The sequence below is a fragment of the Argentina silus genome (assembly GCF_951799395.1).
Source record: "Argentina silus genome assembly, chromosome: 6".
NCBI lineage: Eukaryota > Metazoa > Chordata > Actinopteri > Argentiniformes > Argentinidae > Argentina > Argentina silus.
The window spans coordinates 20,391,639-20,404,141 of record NC_139660.1 but is presented as its reverse complement, the minus strand read 5'-3'; the positions used below and the strand labels follow the sequence as shown (position 1 = coordinate 20,404,141).

Here is a 12,503-nt window from a genome sequence, read left to right as displayed (position 1 = left end):
GATCCAGGTCTCAGATGGATACAGTCCAGGTATTGGGAAGAAAGAGTGGGATATCGAGGAGAAAATCTAAATTGAAAGAGGAGGAACGCTTTTTACGAGATAATTGGGGACACTACAGCACTGTTTAAAGAGAGAGCCGGAGATGAAGTCCCAGTATATATATATCACTCTCAGGCGGAATTAAACATTAACTTTGGAGTGAGGGTACTGGGGAGGATGTGTGTTTTACAGCAGTAGTGAGTGCAGAGTCAGAATGGAGAAGAGAGAGCGACAATGAGTCAAGTTTTTCCTCAATAGCAAGTTTCGGTTTTTTGAAGGCCTATGAGAGATCTTTTCAATTCTTTACACACACACAAACATACAGTACATGCACACACACTCACATACACACACACACACACACACATTCACATACAAATGGACAGTACATGCACACACACACTCACATGCACACACACACACACACACACGTACACACGTACCCACACACTTATACACATACACGCAACACACACACACGCACACACACACACACACGCACACACACACACATACACAGAGCAGACATTTCATAAACATTTTGAAGCATCCAGTAATAACTTCTTGTTCGTTGTTACAGTAGTATATGTTTTACAACAGTTAGCATGCTCAAGTGCCTTCTGGTGTATGCCCCTCCCTCTTCAGTCCCTTCTGGTGTATGCCCCTCTCTCTTCAGTCCCTTCTGGTGTATGCCCCTCTCTCTTCAGTCCCTTCTGGTGTATGCCCCTCTCTCTTCAGTCCCTTCTGGTGTATGCCCCTCTCTCTTCAGTCCCTTCTGGTGTATGCCCCTCCCTCTTCAGTCCCTTCTGGTGTATGCCCCTCTCTCTTCAGTCCCTTCTGGTGTATGCCCCTCTCTCTTCAGTCCCTTCTGGTGTATGCCCCTCCCTCTTCAATCCCTTCTTGCTCCCTCCCAAGTTGTTAACTGTCGTTGATGGTTGGGAGTCTTTTCAAGTGGTCGAATTCACGAATGTGGTCGAATTCATCGAATTCACCCGAAGATGCCTCTCCTTGTTTCAAAACATCCGAACCTTTCTGAAGAGATAAGGAATGACTGATTCCTTAGATTCCCCAAAAAAGCCAATGACAAGCCAAATGAAAACATCAAACCTGAACTGGCCTGAAGCAAGCCAATTGAATAGGCCTTATGAGTCACCTGAACAGGCACCTAAACATTTCCATGCATCCTCTGCTCTGACTAGCATGAGGAGGACAGGCTCAGTGTAACGCATGGAACGGAATAAGTAATGGTTTCACACACACGTGTGTGTATAGACAGTTGGAGGATGAACTGATTTCACCTGCCTGTCACCATCTTCCTTTTGATTGATGGGACCAGACCCACCCAGCCAGCCTAGATCTGACATGTCAAAGATTGTTTCATTGCTATAAATTCTCTCAAACAGTGGGTTGACAGACAGGTAATATCCTCCGGCTGTGCACAAACACACACACACGTTTGATACCATTGCTCATTCCATTCTATGTATTACAGTGAACCCACCAGCCTCCCTTGGAGTATACTGTAATTACACGTAAACTTAGCAGATAATTTAAGAACACAGGAAAAGCTGCAAATATGCAAATGTGTATAAAATACATGTTTGTGTCTGTGTCCTGGCTGTACTGTCTACTGTGGTAGATTTCTTAAATCCAATTTATAGTCAAATTAATTCTTAAAAGGGATTGTTGTGTTGATGTCAGCTGTACAGTAGGATATTGCTGACAGTGGAAACCCTGGGCGCTAAGGTTTCAGCATAAATCTATCGAGTGAATATATTATACTACAGTATAACTTCTAACAATCATGCATGCTTTGTGTAAAACCAATGTCATTCCATTGTGCCACTGTCTCAGAGCAAAGTACACACACCACTGCCGAGAATTGTGAAGGATCCTGATTCCCCAGATTGTGTATGTATATGTGTGTGTGTGTGTGTGTGTGTGTGTGTGTGTGTGTGTGTGTGTGTGTGTGAGTGCGTGTGTGTGTTTGCGTGTGTGCATGCATGTGTTTCATGCTTTTTCATGTTGAAACAATGTTATAAATAACGTTCCTATTGTTAGATCACCAATACCAACCGAAACTACTAAAGGATCAATAAATATAACACTGTCTTTTATAATATTTTTGGGTAATAATATTTGTTATACATTGTGTTTAATTGTCCAACACTCTTGTATGAACACCTCAAGTCAAAAGCACTAAGATCATCTGAGACCAATCTGTTAATGGTTCCCAGAGTAAATACAAACATGGGAAAGCAGGATTTAGTTACTATGCAACAAATAGCTGGAATAAACTTCCTGAAGACTTAAGACTTGCCCCAACTCTGACCACTTTTAAATCAAGGCTAAAAACGTTCATGTTCACTTTAGCTTTCTGCTTAAATCTTACCTACATTGCACTTTTAACTTTTGCACTTTTTACTATAATGCATTTTTTATTTATTTATTTTAGCTTTTTAACTTTTGCAATTTTATATCTTTACTCTTTTCTTATTCAAGATTCAAGATTCAAGATTCAAGATTCTTTATTTGTCACGTGCATACAAGTATACAGTGAAATGCAAAAGTGACAGCGCCACAGAGTAGTGCAACAATAAGTTTAAAAATAAAATAAATAATAATAATAAAAAATTTGAATATAAAAATAGAATATAAGCAGCAGTATAAACAGCGGTGAAGCAATGTACACAATGGAAAGGCTGTATACAATGGCAATGACAAGTTGACAGTACAGTTAATTACAGTGAAAGATGAATCTGCAATGGATAATTATGTGTGTGCGTATGTGTTATGATGTCAGAGAGTGTGTGAGTGACTTGAGGGGGGCACTGGTGGGGTCATCGTTGATGATCCTGATGGCATGGGGGAAGAAACTCAGTCTAAGCCTCTCTGTTCTCGCTGCATGACAGCGAAGGCGTTTGCCTGACCGCAGCAGCTGGAACAGTCCGTTTTTCATTTCGTTTTTTATTTCATTTTATTATTTCATTTTATTGTATGACATGTTTTTATGTGAAGCACTTTGAGTCTGCCTCAGGTATGAAGTGTGCTATATAAATAAAGTTGCCTTGTCTTGCCTTGCCTTGCCTTATACCACTGTCTGTTTATTGCCTGAGACAACCTTGAATTGGATTTAAAGCACACAGTCCTTGTGAAGAGTTGTTTGTACTATACTTAACAAGGCGCTCAAATTGCTGGCAATAAGTCCCAAAGGTCCATTTCAGCTCATCATAAAAGTTTCAGGTGGGAGCCTTTGAAGAAACCAATGAACTGGTAAATCCATAATCCAAGACTATTTCTCATTCTAACAGTATTATGACTCATATAACTTTCTTTTGCTGTCTGATAATACAGGACATGGATAATCAATGCCCACATCAACTCCACATTACCTGACACACTGGACCCATTCCAATTTGCGTACAGCCCAAACAGATCCACGATGCAATCGCCATGACTGTATATCTAAATTCAGTACTTGTATCAACAGCAATACTGTGTCTCCCAATATAAAAATATAAGAATTTCACCAAGAGCAAATGTCAGCTAGGTTTCGTTTGTTCATCCACACCTGACCCAATGTACTGGCCCTTGATTGGTGTGAAAACAGGGAGAGGACACAAGCAATTTGCTGAACTAATGACATTTCAACACATATTAATTAAATAATAATCTTGAGGGGGAAAATAATATAAGATAAAAGAAAAAAATCTAATATATCCACATGTATATATGTGGAAACACAAACAAGATTATTCAACAATATCATATTGCTGGTGTATTCTTATAGCAGCCTGTTCTGAGTTGATTGAGACACATTTCTGGGCTAACAAATGTCCTTATTAACATTGTAAGATATTACCGTATATTGATTTATTTATGTATTCTTACTATTATTGTTGTTGTTATTGTTATTATTATTATTAGTAGTAGTAGTAGTAGTAGTAGTATTACTATTATTATTATTATTATTATTATTATTATTATAAACAATAAGTACCAAAGGTCCATTTCAGCTCATCATAAAAGTGCACATTATTGATGTTACGAAAATAATTCATAAAATAATTGAGCTTTTCAGGTGGGAGCCTTTGAAGAAACCAATGAACTGGTAAATTCGTAATCCAAGACTATTTCTCATTCTAACAGTATTATGACTCATATAACTTTCTTTTGCTGTTTGATAATACAGGACATGATATAGCAGCACTCACACCTGTAATCATGAAGTGCTTTGAGAGGCTGGTCAATGCCCACATCAACTCCACATTACCTGACACACTGGACCCATTCCAATTTGCGTACAGCCCAAACAGATCCACGATGCAATCGCCATGACTGTATATCTAAATTCAGTACTTGTATCAACAGCAATACTGTGTCTCCCAATATAAAAATATAAGAATTTCACCAAGAGCAAATGTCAGCTAGGTTTCGTTTGTTCATCCACACCTGACCCAATGTACTGGCCCTTGATTGGTGTGAAAACAGGGAGAGGACACAAGCAATTTGCTGAACTAATGACATTTCAACACATATTAATTAAATAATAATCTTGAGGGGGAAAATAATATAAGATAAAAGAAAAAAATCAAATATATCCACATATGTATATGTGGAAACACAAACAAGATTATTCAACAATATCATATTGCTGGTGTATTCTTATAGCAGCCTGTTCTGAGTTGATTGAGACACATTTCTGGGCCAACAAATGTCCTTATTAATATCGTAAGGTATTACCGTATATTCATTTATTTATGTATTCTTACTATTATTGTTGTTGTTATTGTTATTGTTATTGTTATTATTATTAATAGTAGTAGTAGTAGTAGTAGTATTACTATTATTATTATTATTATTATTATTATTATAAACAATAAGTACCAAAGGTCCATTTCAGCTCATCATAAAAGTGCAGATTATTGATGTTATGAAAATAATTCATAAAATAATTGAGCTTTTCAGGTGGGAGCCTTTGAAGAAACCAATGAACTGGTAAATTCGTAATCCAAGACCATTTCTCATTCTAACAGTATTATGACTCATATAACTTTCTTTTGCTGTTTGATAATACAGGACATGATATAGCAGCACTCACACCTGTAATCATGAAGTGCTTTGAGAGGCTGGTCGATGCCCACATCAACTCCACATTACCTGACACACTGGACCCATTCCATTTTGCGTACAGCCCAAACAGATCCACGATGCAATCGCCATGACTGTATATCTAAATTCAGTACTTGTATCAACAGCAATACTGTGTCTCCCAATATAGAAATATAAGAATTTCACCAAGAGCAAATGTCAGCTAGGTTCAGTTTGTTCATCCACACCTGACCCAATGTACTGGCCCTTGATTGGTGTGAAAACAGGGAGAGGACACAAGCAATTTGCTGAACTAATGACATTTCAACACGTATTAATTAAATAATAATCTTGAGGGGGAAAATAATATTAGATAAAAGAAAAAAATCAAATATATCCACATGTATATATGTGGAAACACAAACAAGATTATTCAACAATATCATATTGCTGGTGTATTCTTATAGCAGACTGTTCTGAGTTGATTGAGACACATTTCTGGGCCAACAAATGTCCTTATTAATATCGTAAGGTATTACTGTATATTCATTTATTTATGTATTCTTACTATTATTGTTGTTGTTATTGTTATTGTTATTATTATTAATAGTAGTAGTAGTAGTAGTATTACTATTATTATTATTATTATTATTATTATTATTATTATTATTATTATAAACAATAAGTACCAAAGGTCCATTTCAGCTCATCATAAAAGTGCAGATTATTGATGTTATGAAAATAATTCATAAAATAATTGAGCTTTTCAGGTGGGAGCCTTTGAAGAAACCAATGAACTGGTAAATTCGTAATCCAAGACTATTTCTCATTCTAACAGTATTATGACTCATATAACTTTCTTTTGCTGTTTGATAATACAGGACATGATATAGCAGCACTCACACCTGTAATCATGAAGTGCTTTGAGAGGCTGGTCGATGCCCACATCAACTCCACATTACCTGACACACTGGACTCATTCCATTTTGCGTACAGCCCAAACAGATCCACGATGCAATCGCCATGACTGTATATCTAAATTCAGTACTTGTATCAACAGCAATACTGTGTCTCGCAATATAAAAATAGAAGAATTTCACCAAGAGCAAATGTCAGCTAGATTTCGTTTGTTCATCCGCACCTGACCCAATGTACTGGCCCTTGATTGGTGTGAAAACAGGGAGAGGACACAAGCAATTTGCTAAACTAATGACATTTCAACACGTATTAATTAAATAATAATCTTGAGGGGGAAAATAGTATTATATATATATTATATATATATAGTTATAGTTATATATATAATGTGGAAAGACATACAAGATTATTCAACAATATCATATTGCTGGTGTATTCTTATAGCAGCCTGTTCTGAGTTGATTGACACACATTTCTGGGCCAACAAATGTCCTTATTAACATCGTAAGATATTACCGTATATTGATTTATTTATGTATTCTTACTATTATTGTTATTATTATTATTATTATTATTAATGAGTAATAATAATAATAATAATAATAATAAACCTTTATTATATAAATCATGCATTAAATCTATTATTCACTATTTTTGATGTATCAGATGGACGGTAAACCATGGTAACCTAACCTTGTAATGTTAAGGTCAGAATAGAACGTCAACATCCAACACGGTGGACAGGACGCACTAGACTCACTTCACCGCTTTGACCACAGGTCGTCGAGATCACGTGTTCGACACAAAGTACACTCTAGGATGCCTTGAGGTTTTACTTCTGTGTTTGAAGTCGTTTTAAACATGTTTTTTTTTTGTGTATAACAACGGGATTATACATCGGGATTCATGTCAGCGGATGATTTAGAAAAGAACATTGCAAATAAGCGGCAATAAAAAGAGAAAACTCAAGTCAAACGTTATTTTGGTCTACTGTAAACTAACTCCATAAACTCCTCATGGACGATTCGGACACCAAAGCAATCCTTCCCGAGGATTCCCTATCATCTCCAAACGATGAAATATCGAATAATGACTCGTTTTGTCAGAGCAGGGCGATTGAACAGGCTAACCTTAGCTCTAGACGGCCGCCGTTTGCTTGTCCGCTTTCGATTTCAGTAGAACCAGTGTTATTTTTGTCCATGTTTTCGCTGGCTCTTCAGATGCCACTCTCCACGCAGTACTTGTGGGACCGTATCAGCGAGGATCTCGGCTACAATGGATCAAAAGTAGGGGCATGTGGCAATGCATCTGGGACCCCTGATCCCCTTGAAAAGGTATAACATCACATATACTTCTGAAGGTGCCAGTTATCAAACTCATGCCAGGCAATGATTAAATACAGTAGTGTGGTGTGTGAACGTATGTCTCAGGCCATGACTAACACCTGATTCACCTAACCGTGATAACTCATAACTCGGGGGTGTTCCGGGGTAGGACAAAAGCCTGATGTGTCACTATGGCCCCAGAGTAGGAAAATACATGCAAATTAGCCTGCAGTACGACAGAACAAACAACGTCATTGCCCCCTGAGTAGAAATTTGCCATGCACAGTTAAAAAACACTATATGTTTTAGTTTAACTTCTATAATTTTCCCACAAATATCTAAGCATGATAGGCTACTCAGCGATTTGTTATTGCTAACATGTATTCTCTCCTATCAGGAGGTGGAGACCCTGACAGCTCACTGGAACCTGTACTTCAGCCTGGCAGGCTTCTCCGTGGGGCTGTTGGTGGTCACTCTGCTGGGCTCCTGGAGCGATCAGGGGGGCCGCCGGCCGGTCCTCATCCTGCCCAGCCTGGGCCTGGCCTTCCAGGCAGTGGTGTACCTGGTGGTGATGTACCTGAAGCTCCCTGTGGCCTGGTTCCTCCTCGGCAGGCTGCTCAGCGGCCTCTCAGGGGACTTCAACACCATCCTGGCAGGCTGCTTCGCCTACGTGGCAGACACCAGTGACAGGGCCTCGCGGACCTTCAGGGTGGCCGTGTTGGAGGCGTGCATAGGCCTAGCCGGCATGCTGGCCAGCATCATCGGAGGGCAGTGGCGTCGGGCACAAGGGTACGAGTCTGACATGGTCGTTTGTGTGTCTATTGTGTCTTCAAGAAGTCACATACTGTACACGTCCACGTTCCGTGGGTCCAGCCCTTGGTAGCAGAAAGTGTATTGAAAATATGTAAAAAAATATGTAATACTGAAAATCGTATAGATTATGTTTTTCTTTTTTTTACTGAATGCAATATACAGTGTGCATGTAGGCCTATTACGACGTTTTTAAACATACAGTTTCGATACATACTGAAATGACTTTAGTTTTTAACCTTTTCTCTCCTCAGGTACATTAACCCTTTCTGGCTGGTCTTGGCCACGAACCTAGCTGCAGCCCTCTACGCCTACCTGTTTGTGCCAGAGTCCGTCACCCCGGACCCCAGCGCTAAACTCCTCACCACCCGCCATCACCGCGCTGTGTACCGCCTCTACACCACAGGGGGCGATACCAGTGAAGGCAGCAGGAATTGTCGGCGCCACAAGTTATGGCTCTACACCCTGTGCTTCTTCCTGGTGGTCACAGTGCACTTTGGCAGCCGGGAGCTCTACGTCCTGTATGAGCTGAGCGCCCCTCTGTGCTGGGGGCCGGGGCTGATAGGGTACGGGTCTGCTGCCCAGCACCTGGCCTACCTGAGCAGCCTGCTGGGGCTGAAGGGCATGCAGAACTGCCTGGAGGACTCCTGGATAGCCCTGGTGGGACTGGCCTCCAACATGGTTGGTCTGGTAGTCATCTCAGTCGCTAGTACAACAGCACTCATGTTCACAGGTGAGATGTTTAGCATGTTCATTGTGATGTAATGCATTAGGATTTTGATTGAGACATGTTACGTTAAGTTGCCCCTCCTATACCTGTGCAGTACCTCTGGAATACATTTATTGTCAACATTGTATTAACATGCTGTTAGACAGTACGCAGCAAATGCCTTGTAATAGCGATAAGCCTGTCCTCGGATTTCTACCTCCACCAGCATCCAGTTGAGAGGTTTGTGTTATCGGTTTCGTCACAGTTCAAAACTGTATAAAACAGGACAGTTTGGACTGTTTTTCTCTCCCTCCTTTATGACGAGCCTTATAAAACTTTATCACCCAGTCTAAATAAATCATTACTATTAGGTCTTAGCAAACATGTGCTTTTGCCTCAGCAGTAAGTCAATAGATGATGTCATGTTATCTGGTGGACCGTGTTATCTTGAGTACGGTGCAGAGAGGGACACTCACACACAGTGTTGAACAGGTCCTAAGTGCATCTCAACATGGACTGTCCAATTCAAACAGTGCCGTCTAGTGACCGTAGTAAATATATAGTAAATGGCCATAATTTTACAGGTCAAAAGCTTTCCATTTCTTTCCATTTGAGTCCTGTCAATCAAAAATATTTTCTTGACTTCCGCAGTGGGGTGACAGGCAGGTGAAACCAGTTCAAGCTCCAACTGCCTATACACACACACGCGTGTGTTTGAAACCATACCTCATTCCATTCCATGCATTACAATGAACCTGTCCTCGCATGTGTCTTCTCACCAGGCTATGGGCTGTGTTTCCTCTTCATGGCTGCCACCCCGGTCCTCAGGTCCAAGCTGTCCAAGCTGGTGGATCCCTCAGAGCAAGGTGAGTGACCCTTGTCAGCTATGCATTACCCTACATGGTTGCCAAGATGAGTATATATATATATCAACCAGTGGAGGCTGGTGGAGGTAGAAATCGGAGGACGGGGCTCATTGTAATGCATGGAACGGAATGAGCAATGGTATCAATGGTATCAAACACGTGTCTCTCCCCTGTGGATCCCAGGTGCCCTGTTTGCCTCTGTGGCCTGTGTGGAGGGTCTTTGTTCCCTAGTGGCCAGCGGGGTCTTTAACTCCATCTACCCAGCGACCCTGCGCCTCATGAAGGGCTTCCCCTTCCTCTTCGCTGCCCTCCTCCTCCTCATTCCTGCAGCGATTATCGGGTAAGGTGTCCCCCCCCCCCCCCCCCCCCCAACACGTTAGTCCAGCTGCTAACTTCTTACAGTGCTCTTCTGTAAAATACTCTGTCCTCTGGTAAAAGATCTCCCTTGTATAAATAAAGGATAAATAAACCACAGTTAATATCCCCATTGAGACACAGGGTCTTCTCGGAAGAAAGATCAGTTTTTGAGTAGAGGTTAGGGGGGTGCTGATCACGTTATATGGGTTAGTTAAAAAAATTGACTTAGTTAAAAAAAATAACGTTTTTCAGCTATATTAGCGAATGGTCATGTTAGCCAGTACACACATCTCAAATATTAAATACAAATATTTGATCACACTAAAAAAAAAATATTATAAAAAAATAAAATAGTATTTACAGGTCTTCTATGTTGCTTCCAGTACAAACTTGCTATGTTTATTCCCAGTTAGCTTTGTTGTCATGGCATTGTTTGATTATGATGCCAAATACAGTATTGTGCCAAAACTTAAAATACCAAACACCTGTCACCCACCCAATATGCCATTCAGCAATAAATGCTAGGAATGGGAGAAGCCTCTTATGCTCAAGTGTAGTTCAAATGCTGTGATAACAGTGAATACATTGTGAATGATCCTTGCGTGTCCTCTGGTTAGGGTCATGGAGGGTCGGGATCGGAGGACGGAGAGCAGGGAGGCCTCTACAACATCCTGACACTGCCACGCCACGGCCGGACACATGTACGCACACACACACACACACACACACACACACAGCCAAGATCAAACGCCTGGAACCATCCAACCCCATAACTGACAACCAGTACAACCATGTCATGTTAGACAAGTAGAGACAGCCTTAGAGGACTGACATATTCAATGTTACGTAAATTCTATAAATTATATTGACATTTTCAAAGCTGTGGCAGATTCAAAAACATGTAATTAGTGGGATCAACAATTCTGAATTGTGAGTCACTCAAATAATTCTCCTAACTGTATCTGTTTCCAAGGGGCAAGAAAAGCTTAGCCTGAAAATACCAAATCCAATCAGGACAGCATCTTGATGTCAGCTGATGGATGAGCTTTTGCCAAACGTGTCCAGACTCGGCCATTAGTAACAGCGGCTAGAACAAGACCCCATCCGCTTTCAGCTGCAGTCAGGGATTACTGAGTTACACTGTTACTGAGTTACACTGCTCACATCTCACTGGCACCTTCTCCATCCAGCGGAGAGCCCAGTCTCTAAACTCCCTAAAGTGCCCTCACACAACCACAACACAGGATAACCCCAGAGCACACACAAGGCCACAGCAAACACACACACACACAGGGTCAGCTCTTAGCAGCTCAGGGAGGGAACCAGATCCCCCACAACTGATTTAAAAGGTTTCAAAGGGAAGGGGCCAGGGTCAGGGTGGAAGCAATGCTATCACCCAGGATTTATCCCTGTGTCGACAATTCATCTGATTAACTGTTGGGGAGAGGAAGCTCAACCGTAGTGGCTTCCTGTTAGCCCAAATTATGACCAATGGTCAAGAAACAATGTGAACCAAGATGAAATTATATGAATGTCTGCACCATGTTACTGCTTTTGTATATATTTTGCTTTATGTTTTTTGTATTTAAAGAAGGGAACGGATCATGCAAGTAACATTTTATGTATTTTAATGCACAAAAAAAAAAAAATGATTATAATATAATAAAAATAGAATAAAGATTGGTTGTTTCGATTGAGTACACTCACTGTGTAGTAGAACAACATAAAATGTTGAATAATAGAAACAAAACAACGTCTTATCCATGTTCACAGTTCTTTATCAACATATCTGTATTGAGAGCAACATACATACAATTAAGGCAACAGAGGATAGAGTCGTCAAGACGATGACAGATACGCTGGAAGCGATACTGTAGCTTTTGAGTGTGTTAATCGTTTCTACTTGCGTGTCACGACACGTTAATACAATGTAAGGATGTTCCTTACATACACAGTATGATGCTGCTAAACAAATAGGTCATAGAGGCTAATAAATTCATTTTATTGAACAATGAATGACACAGCCTGACAACTGTGGCTTCCATGGTCATTTTGCAACACTTTTGGTCATTTATCTACTCACAGATATAGTGACATCAGGGGAGGCTGGTGGAGGTAGAAATCGGAAGACGGGCTCATTGTAATGCATGGAACGGAATAGGGAATGGTATCAAGTGTTTGATACCATTCCTCATTCCGTTCCGTCCATTACAATGAGCCCGTCCTCCGATTTCTACCTCCACTGGCCTCCACGAAGTGGGACTGCATGTGATTTACACAAGATTAAAGCTACTGCTCTCCAAAGATGAACATCAGAACAGCTGTTTCATGAAGCCAGGGAACCGAAGGCAAGGATTCAACTGCCAAGCAATACCACAACCTTTCAAC

At 40.6% G+C, this 12,503-nt stretch overlaps 1 protein-coding gene across 1 annotated transcript; it reads left to right on the top strand.

The window, feature by feature from the left end:
* The first annotated feature begins 6,883 nt into the window (after positions 1 to 6,883).
* slc46a1 (solute carrier family 46 member 1) lies at positions 6,884 to 11,846 on the top strand. Its single transcript, XM_083671201.1, has 6 exons — positions 6,884 to 7,382; positions 7,771 to 8,162; positions 8,438 to 8,916; positions 9,675 to 9,758; positions 9,942 to 10,098; positions 10,733 to 11,846. Exons 1-6 carry the CDS (start codon positions 7,065 to 7,067, stop codon positions 10,788 to 10,790), a joined length of 1,488 nt encoding a protein of 495 aa, XP_083527327.1. The 5' UTR covers positions 6,884 to 7,064; the 3' UTR covers positions 10,791 to 11,846.
* The last annotated feature ends 657 nt before the right edge of the window (positions 11,847 to 12,503 follow it).

Bases quoted from the DNA above. Each gene is read 5' to 3' on its own strand.
- slc46a1 (XM_083671201.1), top strand. From the start codon at position 7,065: ATGGACGATTCGGACACCAAAGCAATCCTTCCCGAGGATTCCCTATCA. The intron at 7,383-7,770 runs GTATAACATCAC...CTCTCCTATCAG, and splicing joins CCCCTGATCCCCTTGAAAAG to GAGGTGGAGACCCTGACAGC. The intron at 10,099-10,732 runs GTAAGGTGTCCC...TCCTCTGGTTAG, and splicing joins ATTCCTGCAGCGATTATCGG to GGTCATGGAGGGTCGGGATC.